Source organism: Sarcophilus harrisii, chromosome 2 (genome assembly GCF_902635505.1).
Source record: "Sarcophilus harrisii chromosome 2, mSarHar1.11, whole genome shotgun sequence".
Taxonomy (NCBI): Eukaryota; Metazoa; Chordata; class Mammalia; order Dasyuromorphia; family Dasyuridae; genus Sarcophilus; species Sarcophilus harrisii.
The window spans coordinates 164,579,296-164,600,272 of NC_045427.1; the positions used below are offsets into that span (position 1 = coordinate 164,579,296).

General features: G+C 33.5%; 1 protein-coding gene across 1 annotated transcript in view; it reads left to right on the top strand.

Annotated features, from left to right (window-relative positions):
* Positions 1–20,977, top strand: part of TMX4 (thioredoxin related transmembrane protein 4) — a 111,331-nt gene that overhangs the window by 24,200 nt on the left and 66,154 nt on the right. Inside the window, exon 2 of the mRNA XM_031951121.1 lies at positions 8,013–8,128. Within this exon, the coding sequence (XP_031806981.1) occupies positions 8,013–8,128 (116 nt within the window). The remainder of the gene's footprint in view (positions 1–8,012; positions 8,129–20,977) is intronic.

Sequence of the window (20,977 nt, forward strand, 5' to 3'; positions counted from 1 at the left end):
TAAAAGTGCAGAGGCAGAAGATGGAACATTGTGCACAGGGAACATCAGGTATGTTAGCTTGAGTGGAAAGGAGAATGTTTAAGAAGTGATATGAAATTAATCTGAAAAGAAAGGTCAGGGGGAGGATTCTGGGAAGATGACAGAGTTGGTTGGTAAATTTTAAGCTCTCCTGATTTCCTTCACAAATGGAGCAAATTTACGCCTCAGGATGAACAAAGAGTGTTGAGAAACCAGTAAGATTTAGGGCAGAACAGGGGTCTTCCAGATACTACAGTACAAGATCTAAAGAAAGACCCTAGTCAGGGATTAAGTTCAAATCTAGCCTCAGATACTTGACATTTATCAGCTGTATGTTCTTGAGCAGCTCACTAAGTCCCAATTGCTTTGCATAAAAGAATAGAAAAGCAAAATATTTGTCCTGTCATGCTGTGATATGACAATTCTCCATGATCTTTCAAAGATTATTATTAATAGTTAAGCAGTCATTCCTTTTAATTTTTTCAGAACTCTAGAATGTGTTCCTTCAGGGCTAGGCACTTGAATTCATCAAGGACACCTAGGTGCTCTTTTGGTATCTTTCTAATTATTCTGATTTTCAATTCTTATTTTCAATTCTTTTCCTTCCTGTCTTTTCCATCTTAAATATCATGCTCTCTGGGAGAAAAAAAGAAATAAAATAAGGGTTGAATAGCTCTTCCTTCTCTTCATCCATTTTCATTCCATCTCTGATACCTGCTATGCAGCCTTAGTTTTATTTTTATTTCCCCCCAATATAATCAAAAGTTAATGATGCTAACTTTCCTTGCCAATTTTAATACTTTAAATGTTTTTGTACTGCAGAAAATATTCTACTTGACACTAATTTAACTCACTTGGATTAATACTGTTTCCTGTCCTTCTGTCTTCTGTACATCTCAAAAAATCTAACTTGAATTATGAGTTTCCCTGTATACTCACATTCATCTCTTTAAACAAACCTCCTTCTCTTTGTTCCTCCTCATTATTATTTCTCTTTGTATCTTCAGATTTTCATTTTTGAGATTTTTATCAGATCTCTTCAGATGACTTCCTTTGTAGAATTTTAGGTTTGGGGATCCTTTTAGGAAATCTTTAAAATTAAAAAAAAAAAAATCTATGATCTGCATCAGATTTGATAGGTCTTTCTTTACTTTGTTCTAAGATGGAGTAGTCACTACCCCCTAGCAATGAGTTCTTCCTTGTTTGGTCTAGTCTGGCCCTGTGATTTCATCAGTATAGGTAAAATCTGGCATGCACACTTCTTTCAGTTAATGTGTGCGTGGGATCTAGAAGACCCTTACCCAAAATGACTACTCAGATCACTCAGGAGAAAGCAGAAAAGTTGTTTATTGAAACCCTGGAGGATGAGCTGTCCCATTACAAGATAAGAAAGAGAAAGCTTGTGTAGTAGAGCTACTTGTGTAGTAGAGCTACTATACAAGTAGTAGAGCTAAAGAAGTAGTAAAGATACATAGTTTTTATATAAGATTACATCATAAGTAAGAGAGTATTGAGAAGGGGAGGGAGAGGCATCTAATTGATTGTTGCTATTTGGAGAGATTGTGTAATGCCAAAAGAAACTGAGCAAGACAGAGATTAGAGACCAATTCAATAATTTATTAAATGGAGAGAAATACTGGGACCAATGGATCCCAGGGATAGACAAGACTATCATCTCAAAGAGTCTAGCAAGCCTTTTATGGAATAACAAGAACAATGACATAATGCAGAGACCTAGGTGGGGATAACCTCATAGATGGAGGTTACTGATATTCTAATGACATTAAGGAATGTCTATAACATCTTTATCTCAACCATTAAGAGGGGACGGTCATAACTTTAAGGCAGAATTAAGAAATAGGACAAATGGAGGAACTGGTCACCCCATTAAAAGTGACCTTTGGCATTACAATTGGAGGAAGATTTCCATTTTCCCGAAATCTCCTGATTTCTAGGAAACAGAAAATCAGACCTTCAGGCTTAATCAAGCAGATAGTGGTCAAGCTAATAGACTAAATATAGATAAATATCAAATACTGATAAATGTTATCAGCTCAGATTAAGTAAATGTGTTTATAGCTGGCCCAGGCTCAAGTAAATATGGGCCTGCACATATTATACAGGTCATAGAGGAAGCACAGAAATAATGAAAATAAAATGCAGAAAAAGAATTCATACATTCCTGTAAGTTCTTCACCTTATCTCTCTATTCCACACATGTAGATGAGCAACTATTTAATGTAGTCTTAGAGAATTGTCTGGGAGCACTGAGAGTTAAGGCTCTGTCCACTACATGTTACTACCTTTTTTTCCCTCACTGGTGAGATTCAAATTGTCCATTGTTTGAAATATAAAATTATCATTAAATTAAGAAATTATTAGGTATTCTGATTTGGGTAGAGTCTATTCCAGCAAATATTTGTTTAAATGAAGTACTTTATCACTTCAATTTCATGTCTTCTTGCTAGAAATTTGATGTTTCCTAAACTATCTTTTCCTCTTTTGATCTATCTAGGTGAGGTGGTATACACTAACAACAATAAAGCTTCTCTTTCTGAGTCCATTTATCTTTACTCAAATGCTCTTCACTCTGCTTATCTTACCTTTCCTCACATAAATATATGTTTAAAATACAGTGTTTAACCTCACCTCTATCCTTTTCCAATCCTTTGGAAGATTTCATCCTTTTGGAATAAGACATACCCTTTCATATCATATTCCGTCAATGGTCTTATTCCTGTAAGAAACAAAATATCTTACCAAGAACTCTACAGATTCATTGATGAATGCAGGAAAGATTTATTTTATATTCTTACAAGAAAGGGTGCCTAGATGAGTAGACACACTTTTGAAACTCCAAAGGCAGCATTTTATTTCCTATGCTGAAGCACAAGTCCTTCTACTGATTCCTTTTTAATTGAATGTTATACTTACATTCTTACTTACATATACTTACATGAAGTTATACTTCATGAATCTCCACCCCTCGTTACATAGCCAGTCCTTACTCTCAAAGGAGCTTCCATTCTAGAAGTGTGAAAGATAACTAAAGAGGGTTAAGGATAAAGAACAAAAGATTCTTTTCAAATCCCAGGCTACCACCCCAGATTAGGAAAGTCAGTCCCTGCCCCCAAGGAGTTTACATTCTTTTGGGAGAAGATAAACTCCACCCTTGGTTATTCCTTGATGTTCTTGTGGGTTTCATTTCTCCAATTATTTCTTATAACTGTAGAATATAATTGCTTATCCATTTCTCACATTCCATAAAGTCTTAGATCAAACTTTACTCCTTGTATTAAAGTCTTTATTTCTTCCTACTTGTTACCCATCCTTTAAGCATTTGTGTATCTGCATCTGAGGCCATGGATTTTATTGCTGTCTATTTACTTTGACTTGTTCTCTTGTGAATTTCTGGAAGTCTCTGCTTCTGTTATGTACTTTATGGCTATTCTCTATAGAGTCTAGCTTGATTGTTATACAATAGGCATTTTTCTCCCTCTCTAATTTTTAGTTTAAAACTTTTTTTTTATCAGATTCACAAGATTCTAAGCAAATACATTTTAAAAACCAGGTTTGTTGGCTATATACTTGACCAGAGCCTTTTCGTGGTCTAGAAATCCAAGTAGTATTCTCAGGAAAATCTAGATTATGTTGTAATGCCGGAGAAACTGAGACAATATAGAGATTAGAGAGTATTTAATAATTTATTTAAAAGGGAGAGATTTCCTGGGACCAAATGGATCCATGGTTTGGTCCTGTTGTGCCACAGTTAGTTCCCTTTTGATGTCCTGATCTAGTTTCTCCAATTGTCCTATTTAGTTACTCTGCCTCAGGTTATGACCTTTCCCTCTTAATGTTTGATGAGATAAAGTTTTATATCTTTAGGCTATAATCATTCCTTCTTAATGTTTGACAGGATAAAGGTCTATCCACTTTAGACATCATTAGAATATCAGTAACTTCTCCAGTACCTCCCTCCATTTTGTCATCCCAGATGCCTCCCCCCATTAGGTTATCCCCATCCAGGTACTTCCCCCATTATGTCATTGTTCTTGTTATCCTATAAAAAATCTTGCTGTCTGATACTCAGTGCTGGATTCTTTGAGACTATAGTCTCGTCCAGCCCTAGGACCAACCATGGATCCATTTGGTCCCAGTATGTCGCTCCATTTAATAAACTATTAAATTTGTCTCTAATCTCTGTCTTGCTCAGTTTCTCCGCCGTTACAGTCCCAGGGCTGAATGAGACTGATTGTCTCCAAGAATCCAGCAAAGAATCTGAGTTCTCAATGACATATATACATGTGGCTCAGACTCAGGATTGATAAGAGGTAGGGGTGGAGTCAGAGTGTTGAGAGTTCCCTCTGACAGGATGGGGCAAGTCAGGAGATGGGATGACATAATGGGGGGAAGGACCCCGAGATGGGGAGAGGCATCTTGATAAGACTGTGTCTGATATTCTGATAGCTTGGGATGGGGAGAGGCTTTCTGATATTCCAAAACATAAGATCTTTTGTCCTTATCAAATATTCTGATAAAGAGGGAGGGGAGGTTTTGCAGGATTAAGCAGAACCATTATAAACTGAGGGAGAAAAATTAGGGAAACAGTCAGGACAATAAAAGAGAACTGTGGCATAACAGTGTCTCTTTGATCTACCCTGGTCTAGATTTGTAGGAATAGTTATTTTACAACTAAACTAACCTCCCCTAGTTTAGGTTATAATTACTGGACTCTTTTATCTTCTCTTATGTAATGACTAAAATAATAATAACAATCTGATACTTATAGGATCATAAAAATCACTTCTCTCTTGAAAAGTGATCTTGCCCGCCAAGAGAGCATTATCTTGGTGTCTTTCTAACAATAAAAGCCTTTTTATCACAGCCTTTTTGAGTTAGCAAATTTCCTTTGCTACGAGCCTGCCATACCTTGGTGTTTTGGAGAACTAGAAGATAAACCCATTCCTGCCACATGATCCTACCTCATCGATGAGGTAAAGTCTACCTTTCAGGGCTCCTGGTATGGGAACCAAAAATATGATGAGGTTTAGGTTTTGGGGTTCCCTTATATTGGGAATCAAATGATAAGGTCTAGATTCAGGGAACCAAAATGAGATTAGAGTTTCTGGTGGTCAGGGAATTAAATTCTAGTCTAATTGGCAGGTTTGGGGTTCAGGGAACCAAATGGAGAGGTTTGTTCCCCTGCACCCCCTTGGGATTCAGTGCAAGGGTAAGGAGTTTGGGGGAAATCCCCTTCTGGTGGTGCAGGGATTCACTGTAAAGGAATTTACAAACCCAAAAGGTACTTAGATTGATAAAAGAGGTAGGGATTGGGAAGTAAGGTTAGAAATACTGACAGAGAGGCATAAAGTCTCTTTAGTGAAATAAATGAGTGTAAAGAGAGGGTAGCACTGGAAAAGAATATTATTCCAGTGGGCAGAGGCTTCCTTGGCATAGTATGGCATAGCCTATCATGGCATAACATGGCAGGTTTAGAAGCTCTGCAAAGAGAGGATTTTAGATTGGTTCTTTTATAATAAGAGTTTTGGCTACAAGCTGAAGGGAGCTCTTGGATAGAGTCCCAAGTTGATTTATCTACAAGCTGGGTTTCAGCTTGAGCTGGAATTTGAATAGAATTGAATGAGTTTCTTTAATTCAATAGAGTTGGAATTCTTTTGCTCAGGACCGAACCAATCTCATCTAGATAATAGAATGAAACTGTTTGTCTTGTTTCCCTCCAGTAGGTAGGGTCCCTCACTGAGGCATAGATGAGATTTTCTCCTTCAAGGAGTTCAGAATTTCAGGTTTACTTCTTCAATATGATTTGGATTATGTATGTTCAACCATATTAAATATTTTCACATTAGACATATTGTAAAAGAAGAACCAGAATAAAAGGGAAAAGCCATGAAAAACAAACAAGCAAAAATAGGGTAAAAATGTATGTTTGATTTGCATTCAGATGCCATAGTTCTCTCTCTGGATGTGGGTAGCATTTTTCTTATGAGTCTTTTGGAATTGTCTTAGATTACTGCATTGCTGAGAAGAGCTAAATCAATCATACTTGATCATCAGACAATATCACTGTTTTTATATAGAATATTCTCTTGGTTCTGTTCATTTCACTTAAGCATCAGATCACGTAAGTCTTTCCAGATTTTTCTGAAATTCACCCACTCATCATTTCTTATAGAACAAGAGCATTCCATTCATATAGTAGAATTTGTTCATACATTTTCCAATTTCCAATTGGAATATATTTCTAAATATTCCCTCAATTTCCATTTCTTTGCGACTGCTCTAAATAGTTTTTTACATGAAGGTTATTTTTCCTTTTTTTATGATCTCTTTGAGATAACAAATCTAGTTGAGTTACCACTAGATCAAAAGATATGAACAATTTGATTGTTATTTGGGACAGTTCCAAATTATTTTTCAGAATGGCTGAATCCATTCACAATTTCACCAACAAAATATCAGTGTCCCAATTTCTCAATTTTTCTTTGCCAACATTTATCATTTTCCTTTATGTCATATTAGCCAATCTAACAGGTGTAAGTTGGTATCTCAGAGCTGTTTTAATTTGCATTTCTCTAATTAATAGTGATTCAAAACATTTTTCATATGAATATAATTAGTTTTGACTTCTTTGTCTGAAAACTGCCTATTTATGTCCTTTGGGGAATGACTTGTATTCTTATAAATTTGAATTAGTTTTCTATATATTTGAGACATATTGCTAGAGACACTTGCTATAAATAATGTTTCCCATCTTGCTGATTTCCTTCTAATGGTAGTTATGTTGGATTTATTTGTGCAAAAGCTTATTAATTTAATGTAATCAAAATTATCCATTTTGCATTCATAATGTTCTCTCTTCTCCTTTGGTCATGTATTCTTCACTTCTCCATAATTCTGACAGGTAAACTATTCCTTTTTCTTCTAATTTGCTTGTAGTATCACCCTTTCTGTCTAAAACACGGATTTTGTGCAAGGTGTGAGATATTGATCTATGCATAGTTTCTGCTACATTGTTTTCCAATAGTTTTTGGCAGATCGTGAGTTCTTGTCCCAGAAATGGGAATCTTTGGATTTATAAAACAATAGATTACTATAGTCATTTGGTACTCTATCTTTTCTACCTAATGTATCTCACCACTCTATTTCTTAGCCAATACCAACTAGTTTTGATATTGCTACTTTAGAATATAGTTTTAGATCTAATACAGCTAGGCCACTTTCCTTTACATTTTTTCCATTAATTCACTTAATATTCTTGACCTTTTATTCTTTCAGATGAATTCTGTTAATATTTTTTCTAGCTCTATAAAATAATTTTTGGCACTTTGGCTGGTATGGGACTGAATAAATTAATTTAGATAGAATTGTTATTTTTATTCTATTAGTTTGGCCTACTCATGAACAATTGATATTTTCCCAGTTGTATAGATCTGACTTTTATTTATGTGAAAAGTGTTTTGTGATTGTGTTCATATAGTTCTAGATTTGTGTCACAAATATTTTATGAAGTCTACAGTTATTTTAAATGAAATTTCTTTTTCTATTTCTTGTTGTTAGGCTTCAGGCTCCTCATATTAAAGATGAAAAAGGATATGCCTTACATCAGAAAGATAGTAAATATCAATTAGGATTTTAAAACAGTTCCTCCAACCATGTAGTCATATGATATAAATATAAATTTGAAGGTTTTCACTTTCACAAAATCTGAATAGACCAAAGAAAACATGGTAAAGTTCTTTTTTTCCCATAAATCTTTTCATAAGAAAATATTCTCTTTGAATATACTGGGACATAGATTGATAAACTCTGTGTTCCAATTTTTCCATCTCTAAAAGATTTGCTTTTTTTTTTTTTTTAAATTTTTCCTTTTCTGTGCATTTTAAAAAAAATAAACAAAAATTGTTTTATATGTCTTTATTTTTCTCACAGGGACATTTTCATTATGTATTGATGAAATATTCTTTCCTCTGTAGTTATGCCCCATGGTGTCCAGCTTGCCTGCAGACTGAATCAGAATGGGAGACTTTTGCCCAAAATGGTGAAATACTTGATGTCAGTGTGGGAAAGGTGGATGTCACTCAAGAACCAGGTACTATAGATGATGAAGTTTGAATGATATTTTTAAAAAGAGAATTCTCAATGAGCATGGTTTTAAATGTTGGCAAGATGCCCAAAGTTAACTATTCACTTAGTATATAAGAATAATATATAATTTAAGAAATAAAGCAATATTTTTCTGTAATTCACATTAACTCTAAAAGTTAGATACTTTCAAAATCTTGAAAGGAACTTTAATTTTACTTTTGAATTACATACATATATATGTGTGTGTATGTGTATATATATATATATATATATATATATATATATATATATTACTTATTTCATTTCTAAGTTCTGATTTGACCTGTTAGGACCTTTTGAAAAAAAGAAAATATAGATATGGATTTTCTATTGGAACTCTAATAAGCTAAAGAATCAGATTTTGGAAGATCTTCATTGAAAAACCTGAATCATGAATTCAGTTGGCAATTAAAAAAAAGGTACTACAGTTTAGGCCTGAAATAGGTAATATCTCTGAAGAAGATGATTTTCATTAAAAACCGTGCCCAGTGAGATCACCTCTTTGTCCTTTTTATAGAGGCTTTTCAATTGTGATTGTTTCTGCTGTTTTGCTTTTTAAAAGGAGGGAAAAAATAAGATTGCTTTTGTATATGTGGAGGAGTCAATGATTATGCATAATTTGAGTATTAAGGATGCAGGGTATCATTAGGTTTTGATGAGCATCTCAATTTGGAAGTCATTTTTTTACAGTTATAATTTGAGAAGTTGTACTTCACATCATTTTCAGCCTAATTTCAATGAAAGTAGGAATAAAAGTTATTAGTTAATGGGCAGCCAGAGCACATTAATATTATAAAATATTTGGAAATTTAGCTGCTTTATTTACATTTCAGTCATTGGAAAAATACTAATCACAAATTCATATGATAATAGGGGAACTAAATTAAAGAATTCATAATGAAAACCTTCATAATGTTAAAATATAATTGAATCCACTGTTTTCATCCAAAATATAAAATTACAGCCAAAATCCACCTAGTGTACTTAGTAAATGACTTTTATTAATAAACTGAAGAAACAATGAAAATACTAAATATTCAGATATGTGTATATTTGTATTCAGTACTGCCAAATTTATGTAAGTATGCTAACTGAAAAAGATGATCACCAAAAAATATTTGAAAAAAAATTAAATGAAGGAATTGATAAAAAAAAATATTAAATTTTTCAGTTTTGAAATAGTTAAAACTTAAACTTGAATTAATAAGTTAACATTTTAAGAATGTCAGAATGTTTGGATGGTCTGTTAGAATTTTCCACTTCTAATTAATTATTCATTATGTTATTGTTGTTTTTTTTAAATGGCTCTTATATTACCTTTAAATAGAAATATATTGCTATAAACAAACCTGAATTAGGAATTAGAAAATAAGTTGTGTTAACAATAAGACGGCTAGATCAGAAAGATTCTTTAAGCACTTAAATGATTTCCTGATCTGTTCTGTTTTAGCTTGATGACATTGAGAGGCTAACTTACTTATATATTAATAATCATCTTAATAGCTTTTAAAATCTTTATTCCAATTTTAAACTTTTATTTATGAGTTTAAAACAGCCAATTGAATGGGCCTTTAATGCAACTAATAGCTTCACTGGGAACATACTTGAGTTTTCAAAACCCCTGGAGATTTCTTAGTGATTGAACTGTGCTCCTTGCTTTAACTCTAATAATTCCAAATTGATTATTGAACTTTACCCATCTTTTGCCTGAAGGAGAAAATCTATTACCTTGTTCATACTTTTGATTCAGCAGAAAAGCAATACAATTCCCTCAAGAGGACTCATCCTAGAAAAATCTAATATTGATATGATTTTACTTAGATAAATCTTATCTGCTTATATGTATGATATATATAATTAAATACAGATAGGTGTCTGAAGCAGATTTGAACTCAGGAAGATGAGTCATCCTGTCTTCAAGTCTACTGTGTCACCTATTAACTGTGTCACCTGACTGCCCTTATTTTGTATCTATACACATATGCACATTGTATATGTGTGCATATATGAATGCATTTGTGTATATATGCTGTATATATATCTGCATATGTATAAATAACATCAAAGACTCCATACCTTGAAAGAGAGATCATGAAATGAGAGTGGCTAGTTGATTGACAGCTCTCATGTTCCATAGTTCCTTTTGTATGCATACATTGTCACAATTTCTAAATGAAGCCATCTCTCCAGAATTTTTAGGAGGGTATGCTGCATAAGAGTTGTGTGGGGTAAGAAAATAGTTATTGATACCATGGGCATGAAGAGATCTGTGTTTTGCCTATGAAGTTTAACATTTTGTTAATGAATTGGATAAAGGCATAGATTATATTTTTATCAGATAGATAACAAAAAGGTAGATGAGATTAGCTAACATGCTAGATTTTAGTGTTGGGATTCATTAAGATTTTGTTAAATCAGGAGAGTAGTTTGAATTTAATGAAATGGACTTTTATAGATATATATTTTAAGTCTTATATGTAGATTCAAGAAACCAATCTAAGAATAAGAAGATTGGAAGCATAATTAGTCAGTTTTTCTGAAAAAAAAGATCTGGGGATTTAAGTGTACTGCAAAAATCATTATGAAGCAGCATTATGATATGGTAATCCAAACTGATTAAATATTAGGCTACTTTAAGAGAGGTCTAGCTTCCAGGAATTAGAAGGTGATTGTTCTACTATATTCTTGGCTCTGGTTACACTATATTTGGAGGGCAATGTTTAGTTCTGGAAGTATATTTTAAAAGGGACATTAACAAGGGGGAGAGCATGTTGAAAACGTCAGTCAGAATGGTTGGTATCTGGTTCATGCCATATGAAGATTAGTTGAAGGAACTAGGGATCTTTTAGCCCAGAGAAGAAAAGGATTAGAAAAGATTTGATTGCCATCTTCTAGGACATGGAAGATTTTTTTGTTTAAGAAAAATTAGACATGTTTTATTTGGGTAAAAAGGAACATTGAAAATAGTTCATTATATAAAGGTTGATAAATCTATTCTATTCACATTATTCATCTAAATTTCACTCTTAAGTACTTTTGGAAATGTTCTGGCTTAATTAGGCCTCTTAAGTTTCTGAAAATTTATTTTTGTCTTTAGTTTTTTTTTTTTGTTTGTTTTGTTTTTACTGTTTTATGAGGTAAAAATTGTCAAGATCAAATGATTATGGATTGAAGCAATATTTACACATCTTCATTGTGGTTATTAATTTACCTTGGTTAAGATAAATGGTGATATTCTACGTTGGTGTCTATTTTTTATCCCTTTCCTATTTTCCCACATTAATAGATTGTTTAAATAGATTAGATTTGGTTTGACCACATATATTTTGCTTTCATTTTATCCTTTAATTTGGCATTGATTTTGATCTTTGCTGTAACAGATCTGAAAATATATAGTCATTCAGTGTAGATTTGACTCCCTCGCCATTCAATCATTTTCAGACCAAAATGTGATCATTTTTAAATCTTGCTATATTCATTATTCACTATGTTCCTAATTCTTTTCTTGAAGAAAGTAAGCAGGGCTTTCTTTTTATCAACTTCTATTCTCTCATTTATTTCTCTTGAATCTTGTTCTCCAATATAGTTTTTGTTATACTCATCATATTATTTCTTCATTTAAATCTTAGAGTATTAAAATATTGATTTAGTTTGCATAACCTTGTTGAGGACAACTTGGTGACACAGTGTATAAAAGCTGGCCTCAGACACTTACTAGCTGTATAATCCTGGCCAAGTCACTTAACCCTATTTGCCTCAGTTTCCTCATCTGTAAAAGGAGCCAGAGAAGGAAATATCAAACAATTCTAGGAGCTTTGCCAAGCAAACTCCAAATGATATGATGAAATGTTGAACAGGACTGAAAAAAGTCTTGCTGAATTATTTATAGAATTTATCTACCCATTTTTAGAATGGTATTCATATGTATATGTATGTCCATATATGAGAATACTATATGATAGGTAATATAGTATCTAGTATGATAAGTAGTATATATATATATACTCCAATAGTGTCAAGCTACAATAAAGATGGGGATCATTAAACCATACATAAGGATTTCTGCAGACTGCATATTGATTTAGAAAATTACATCTTAACACCTGTGTTCTATTGTATTTCTATTTATTTTGTGAAAATGTTTTTCAGTTACATTTTAGTCTAGTTTGTGCAGCACTTGGTAGTGTTATAGGCCACATATTTGACATCTCTGATATATACTATATCATATAAATAATTTAAATTTGAATTTACATTTAAATGCAGAGCTGATTATTCTGTATTATGAATATAGATAGTGTACTATATGAATGCATATAGGAATAAATATATACAATTTATTATATTTACATGTAGCATAAGTATATACATTATATTATATTTACATGTAGTATAATATATGTAAATATATATAGTGTATATAGGAATCAGTGCATGTTTATTCCTATGCTGTTCAGTTATTTGTTGTTATTTAGTCACATAGATCAAGACATGTCGATTCTGTAGTAATTAAGACAAATACAGGTTAAATGACTTGTCCAGAGTGGCAAAGCTTATGTCTGAGGCCAGATTTGAATTCAGGTCTTACTGACTCCAGGTTCAGCACTCTATCTACTCTAAGTGGGTATCAGTGCTGAGCTATGTACTAGAAACAAAAGACCAACAATTAAATAATCCTGCTCTCAGGAAGTTTGCATGGAAAGAACATGCAGACATATGAGTAAGAAGAAACAGTATGAAAAATGAATAGAGAGCTGTCCTGTGAGTCTAGAAGACCTGAGTTCTACTCTTACCTCTGATATATGTTATATAGGTCACCCTGGCAAGTTTTTCAGTCTCTTAGTCCTCTAGAAAGTTTTCTTAAGATTATAAATTGTAAGGAAAGCATTACTCTGCATTGGTAGAAGGAGTTTCCTCCCGCATGAGTACCCTAAATAAATGAAATTATAGATGCTTCAATTCCTATGTATAAGTAAATACAGGATAAATATAAGATCACTTGGGAGAAGGAATTAGAAGTTAAGGGAGCAGGAAAGGCTTCATGTAGAAATTTCTCCTTTAGCTGTGTCTTGAAGGAAGTGATTCTATGAGATTAAGGCGAGAAGGCAGTGCTTTGCTGCATAGAGGAGGGTCAGAGTAAAGACCCTATAAAGGAAATGAGATAGAGTGCTGTGTGTGAGGAACAGAGAACAGCCAGTTTGACTGAACAGTAGGATGGAAAAAGGACAGTAATATAGAATGAGGGCACAAAATAGGGACCAGGTTGAGAAGGAGGAATTTAAATTGGATCTTAAAAGCAATAGGAAGCCACTGAAGCTTTTGAGTAGGAATGAAATGGTTAGACTTTTGAGGAAATGACTTAAAAGGTTTGTGGAGGTTGGATTGAAATATGGAGAGACTTAAGGTAGAAGCCTCCTCAGAAACACACTGTAGTAGTATAAAGCAATTACAAATTCGTTAAGCATATTTTTAGCCAAAATTAAAAAAATAAAAAATATATTTAGCCAATAATAAAAATCTCTTTCCCAAATGATTGGAGGTAAGGAAAGAACAGGGAAGAGGTAAAGCCTGCATGTCAGAAAAAAAGGGAACAATCTGAGTGCCTGGGAAAAGGGGGATAGAAATTAAAAATTTACAAAAACCAGTTCAAAAAATGGATAATGAATAGCCAAAATTAAGAAACAATGGAATTTTTTCTAATTTCAGTTTGTAAATTTGGCACCGACTTTGAATACTCATCTTCACTCACTCACATAACCAAACAGCTGCCCCAAACTGCTACCTCTAGCACTATAACATCTTTCACATAGGACCCAAACAATCTATTATTGAAATTAGTCACTTTTCTCTTCTTGCTTTATACTACTTTTTAACTTGATATAATCGAAATTATTTATTTTGCATTCCAGAATGTATTCTATTTTTTTTTTTTTTGGCCATAAATTCCTTTCTTCTCCACAAATCTAAGAGGTAGACTATCCTTTGTTCTCCTAATTTGCTTATAGTATCACTCTTTATGTCTAAATCATGAACTCATTTTGATCTCATCTTGGTATAGGGTGTTAGGTATGGGTGCCTAGTTTGTGCCATACTATTTTCTAATTTTCCCAGCAATTTTAGTGAAATAGTGATTTCTTATCCCAGAAGCCCAAGTCTTTGGATTTATGAAACACTAGATTTCTATCGTCATTGACTTTGTTTCTTGTGAACCTAATCTATTTCACTGATAGATTACTCTGTTTCTTAGCCAGTACCAAATTGTTTTGATGATTACTGCTTTATTATATAGTTTTAGGTCTGGTATAGATGGGCTACCTTCATTTGCATTTACAAAAAGGATTCTACAAAAAATTCCACACATTGTAAAAACATTTGTAGTATATAATTTCAGGATAAGAACAACATTTAATGACAATACAATTCAGCCATAAAAAATGGTTATACTCCACAGACCTATAATCTATGCACATTTCCTTTATGTGGAAAATATTGTGTATAACAGAGAATGTTTCAATTAAGTTTACTTTTTGCAAATAATTTTAATGAGAACAGACTTGGATTTTCTGTTTTACGCATGTGAAGTTGACTCCCAAAGACAAAGAAGACCAGTTGTTTCTATAATGGTAGCATACGTTTCCTAACTTATTTCAGAAGTTAGAAGTTAAATCAAAATCTTGCTAAGATCAAGGTTAAGCATTGTGTTTAATAACCATCTCAGGAAGGAGAATTAAGTCTGAATTACACTGAAATTTTCAGGCCATTCCTTAAAATCCTTTCTCAGCAAAATCTTTAGGCTGGCAAGGTTTGTGGTAATGTGACATGATGGAAAGAACATAGAACTGAAGGGTAGGTGTTATGAGACTGAATACCCACCTTGCACTCTGTCATTAGCTAGCTAATGCTTTTGATAAGTTTCTTAATCTCTTTACTTCAGTTTCTTCATACATTAGATGAAAATTTTAATAATACATCCTTTTGCAGACTCACAATGCCATGGTGAGAATCAAATGAAATAATTTACATATTAAAACATTTTTTTTTTTAAATTTTCAGTGAGGTAGCAGCACTTTTCAGGTGCAAGTTGATATCATTGTTTTTAGAACTCCTTACAATGTCACAGATGACAACTCAACTATAACTTAATAGTCTCAAAGAGTTGCCCACAATTTGGAAAAGACAAGTGATTTTATATATAATTACAAAACTAAGTATTGGAAGAAGAAAGAATAGTAACCACTTGTCAGGTATTGAAATTATGAAAAAGTTTGAATATTGAAAGGAAATTTGTAATGACTTCTGGAGAATTTGAAGAGGAGAAAGGAGAAACACTCAAACTGGAGGAAGAAAAGGTCAGGACTCAAAGGAGCAGATTGATTAGGGCTCAAGAAAGATCAAGAAGAAGCAAGAAATGGGATTTCTCAGTGAGAAAACTCTATGATACTCTATAATAAAGAGTCTGGAAATCTGTGACCTCTTAAGATCCCTTCCAACTCTAAATCTATGACCTTATAATACTGTGATTGAAGCAAAAACGAAAGAGAACAAAACCTGAGGAGAAAAATATTGTTTTTGTTTATCCTTTGTTTTTGAAGTGAATCAATGACATCACAGGGTGATGTTTTGACTTGTGCATGAATTGAATTTAAATGAGGTAGAATTGTGCAAAGCATTTAGCCTCACTCTTTCAGAATCATCAAAGTATAGTGGCAAGAAAAACATCATAACCATGGTGGTGACCTAGAATGTAGTGGATGACCTTGGAGTACCCTTTGTTTAACCAGGCTCTGAGTGCTCCACAGTGCATGCTTCAGCCACCTTCATGGTTGTTGGAACAAATTGTTCTCATTTGCCCATATTGCCAGGGGAAGTTTTCACATATTTGGGGTAGACATCCCCCTAAACCAGTGACAGATTTGAGGTCTATTGGTTACTTTCACCCTGGCTTAGCCTCTTCCAAGATGGTTTTATTGGGTAGTGGCTGCTCCTCCTGCTATATCTTCTTCGAACCCTAGGTGAGAGTTGGGGGAAGAGTGGATATTAAAGATAAATGAGTAACCCTGAAAAGGGCACAATAAGCCCTAACACCAGAGATGATAGTCCTCCCTGAACAGAAAACTACTGATGGGGTTAAGATGACAACAAAATAATTATAGTAAGAACTCATTAAGAGATCTTTCATTTTGTTTTCTTGATATTAATTTATTTTCCAAATACATGTAAAGATAGTTTTCAGCATTCATTTTTGTAAAACTTGTGTTAGAAAGTTTTCTCCTTTTTGCCCTTCTTTCCCAAGCAAGCAATCTGATATAAGTTAAACATGTTCAATCCTTTTAAACATATATCCATGCTTGTCATGTTATGCAAGAAATATCAGAACAAAAGGGGAAAATTCAACAAGAAAGAAAAAGCAAAAAAACAAAACAAAACAAAAAAAAGACATTAAAACACTATGATTTGAGCCACATTCAGTCTCCACAGTTCTCTCTCTAGATGCTGATGGTGTATTTTCCAAATCAAGTGTATTGGAATTGTCTTGAATCATCAGATTGCTGAGAAGACCCAAGTCCATCACACTATATCAACACAGTTGATAATCTTGTTGTTATTATATACATAGTATTGGTTCTGTTCCACTTCACTCAGCATCATGATGTTCATGTAAGTCTTTCCAGGCTCTTCTGAACTCAGACTGCTCTTCATTTCTTGTAGAATGATAATATTCCATCACATTCATATACCATAATTTATTCAGCCATTCCCCAATTGATGGGCATCTGCTCAATTTCTAATTCCTTGCCATCACAAAAGATCTGCTACAAACATTTTTTGCACATGTGAATCCTTTCCCTTGCTTTATGATCTCTTTGAGATACAGACCTAGTAGTGACATTGCCAGATCAAAAAATATGCACAATTTGATAGTACTTTGGGCATATTTTCTATTGTTCTCCAGAATAGTTGGATCAGTTCACAATTCCACCAACAATACATGAATGTCCCAGTTTTCCCATATCCCCTCCAACATTCATCATTATTTTTTCCTGATATCTTAGCTAATCTTAGAGTTGTAAAGTGGTACCTCAATGTCTTAATTTGCAGTTTTTTAGTAAATAATGATTTAGAGAATTTTTTCGTATGATTATAGATGACTTTAATTTTTCATCTGAAAATTGTTCACATCCTTTGACCATTTATCAGTTGGAGAATAATTTGTATTCTTATAAAATTGACTTATTAAGAGGTCTTTTTCTAGAAGGATACAGAGGATAAACATAAAATAGAGCTTAAATAAGAGAAATGGCAGTTGGAGAAAGAGGCCTGAAACACTGTGGAGTAAACTTCCCCTGTCCCCTAGATAAAAGAGCTTATATTTTGAAAGGGGAGACAACATATACATCTAGATTATATACAGAAGACATACAAAACAGACAAGATAACTTTTAATGACAGAGTACTAGCAACTGGGGTGTTTGTTTTTTCTCAAAGGAAGGTAAATATATATATATGTATATGTATATGTATATGTATATGGTTTTCCAGCACATCTCTGGATTATAGGATCATAAGATCATGGAACTAGAAGGCCTTTTAAATGTTATTTAGGTCAGCCAGTCATGTTAGAGAACAAGGTTCAATGATGGGCTCTTAGAGAATGTTTATTGAATTGAATAAACTTGTTTGCTTGAACCAAGAAGACAGAACTAATGACAGTGGGGTGAAGTTTTAGAGAGGTAGATTCAGAGTGTATATAAGGGAAATGTTTTTAATAATTAGAGATATCCAAAAATGGGCCGGGTCCCTTTCAAATAGGTAGTGAACTTACATTCATTAATGAGTGAATAATAACCAAATTGTTGAGGTGTGGATCGAATGTTGAGGTCTAGATTTGGGGTACCTAAATGAAATTAGGGTTTAGTTAAAGTCTAGTGGCAGGTTTGGGGTACAGAGAGTCAAACAGAGTTCCCCTGCAACCCCCTTGGATTCGGCGCAAGGATACGGCGTATTTGAGGTCTAGTAGGCGCGAATTCCCAATAAAAACATTTATTGGCTCAGAGAGCTAGATTGATAAAAGAGGTTTATTACTGAGTTTAGAAGTAGGAGATATCATCCTGTTGGTCATTTCTTACAGAACAGTAATATTCCATAATTTTCATATACCGATTTCAGAAAGGCCTGGAGAGACTTACACGAACTGATGCTGAGTGAAATGAGCAGGACCAGGAGATCATTATATACTTCAACAACAATACTAAATGATGACTAGTCCTGATGGATCAGGCCATCCTCAGCAACAAGATCAACCAAATCATTTCTAATGGAGCAGTAATGAACTGAACTAACTATACCCAGAAAAAGAACTCTGGGAGATGACTAAAAACCATTACATTGAATTCCCAGTCCCTATATTTATGCACACCTGCATTTTTGATTTCCTTCACAAGCTAATTGTACAATAATTCAGAGTCTGATTCTTTTTGTACAGCAAAATAATGTTTTGGTCATGTATACTTATTGTGTATCTAAGTTATATTTTAATATATTTAACATCTACTGGTCATCCTGCCATTTAGGGGAGGGGGTGGGGGGGGTAAGAGGTGAAAAATTGGAACAAGAGGTTTGGCAATTGTTAATGCTGTAAAGTTACCCATGTATATATCCTGTAAATTAAAGGCTATTAAATAAAAAAAAAAAAAAAAAAAAAAAAAAAAGAAGTAGGAGATAGGTGAAGGTAGAGATAAGGAGGGCACTGGACAGAGGGTCCAGTGGACAGAGGGTCCTCACATGGCTGGCATGTTTGGAATCTCTGCAAAGAGGAGTTCCCAGCATGGCCCTTTTAAGTCGGAGACTTAGCTCGAGGGGCTTTGGGGTGTAGCCCCAAAGTTGCCTCAGATCCCGGTGGGGCTGGGACAGGTCCGGATCTTCTATTGGAATTCAAAGGGACCAGGATTTGTGAGTCAAAGGGTAATTTACATTAACTAGGGGGGGGTTGGGAATCAAAGATTGGAATCTTTCCCGCATCAAAATGACTATATATTGTGGATATGATATAAAGAATTCTTGGTCAGTTACTCATTAATTTGTATGGTTGCTAAGATTCCTTCCAATTCATAGTATCTGTTACACCTTTAAATGGAATGATAAAAAAAGTTTATTATTTAAAAGAAATGGATTTCATCAGGGTCTTCTCTTCAGTGACATAAATAATACTCTTATCACCTACAGCATAATTTTAAAGGGTTGCTGTGACCCCAAAACAACTTTATACCTAATATGGTAATGAGTCCCTATTGACAGATTCTCATGGGGGAAAATCCCCAAAACCCTTCAATTCATCACCACTTTTTAACTAGAAGCCTTTCCAGCTTGTGCTCTAAAGGCATAGTCTTTTAAAATCCAGAGTAATTTCCATGCTATGCTGAGTTCATTGAGAAAACATTCATATATAATCCATACAAAAACACAATATCCTAAGGCACAAATTGTATTATATTTCTGTAACAGAGAGCTAAGCAACTAATGACTATTGATAGAGATATAGCTTTGGAGTCAGAAAGACCTGGGTACAAGTCTTACTTCTAATATTATTTATGTGTTTCTGCACAAGTTATTTGTCAGTGCCCCCAAACTCAGTGAGACTGTCAGTCACATTGCTGATGTATATTGGCAAAAAGATCCTTAATGGTCATTTAATCATAGTAGATCTATATTATTTTATAAAAAAAATTATTAGGAATGATCATATATTAATTAACCATCTATTGAATACTTATTATGTTGTACCTTACATTCTGTTGTGTACTATGCAGGAATGTAAAAGTAGTATTTTATATGGTTTTTGTCCTCAAGGAATTTGCCATCTAATTGAAGAAATGAGATACTTAAAACTACTTGAAAAGCAATACAAAATAAAAGTACAGTTAACTGATTCAGGATGCAGTTTAAATTGTACTAACCTCCCAAAACACTGCTGGAAGCTAATTCCTGGCTGAGTAAGGAGGCCCCTGCAATGATAAAAAACAAAACAAAACAAAACAAAAAACAAACAAAAACAAACAAATAAAGTAATGACTGGGATAAGGTTGGTGTTATTAGGATGGAGATAAAAGGATACCACTGATTAAAAAATACAAGATATTTAACTTAGAAGATATAGGGTATAAAGGAGAGAGAGCTATTAAAAATTTCTTGAAGCTTTTATGCCTGATTGAGAGAGAAATAATGTTGTTAACAAAAAATGTGGAATTAATTAAAGGAAATTAATATATAAGTTCACTTTACAATTTATTCAGGTTAAGATGCTGGTAAACATACAAATAAAAAATACCTAAAGATAAATGAAAAGTGTAGACTTTTTAAAATTGGAAAGTACTTAAATGAAAACATTTAAATGAGGATCAATTGAAAGAAACAAAAGCACTATTGTGGTGGGACTATATGATACAAATTGACTGGTATAAAGGATAAAATGGATGATGTTTTTTGGAAACATCACAAAAATGGTATTAAGGCATTTTATGGAAGTGATTGATTGAGTGATCCATCTTAGCCTCTGCTTGAGTTTCTATGCAAGAGGAACTGATAAATTTTTACCTTATTTTTTTTTTGGATGAGTCAATTGGCATTAAGTGACTTGCCCAGGATCACACAGCTAGGAAGTGTTAAGTGTCTGAAGCTAGATTTGAACTCAGGTCTTCCTGATTTCAGGGGTGGTGTTCTCTTTACCACCTGCTGCCCCTTTACCTTACTTTTGATGACAGTTTTTATTCTTTTCAAAAATTAGGGGAAGTGATTTAAAAAAAACATTATTTTGAAT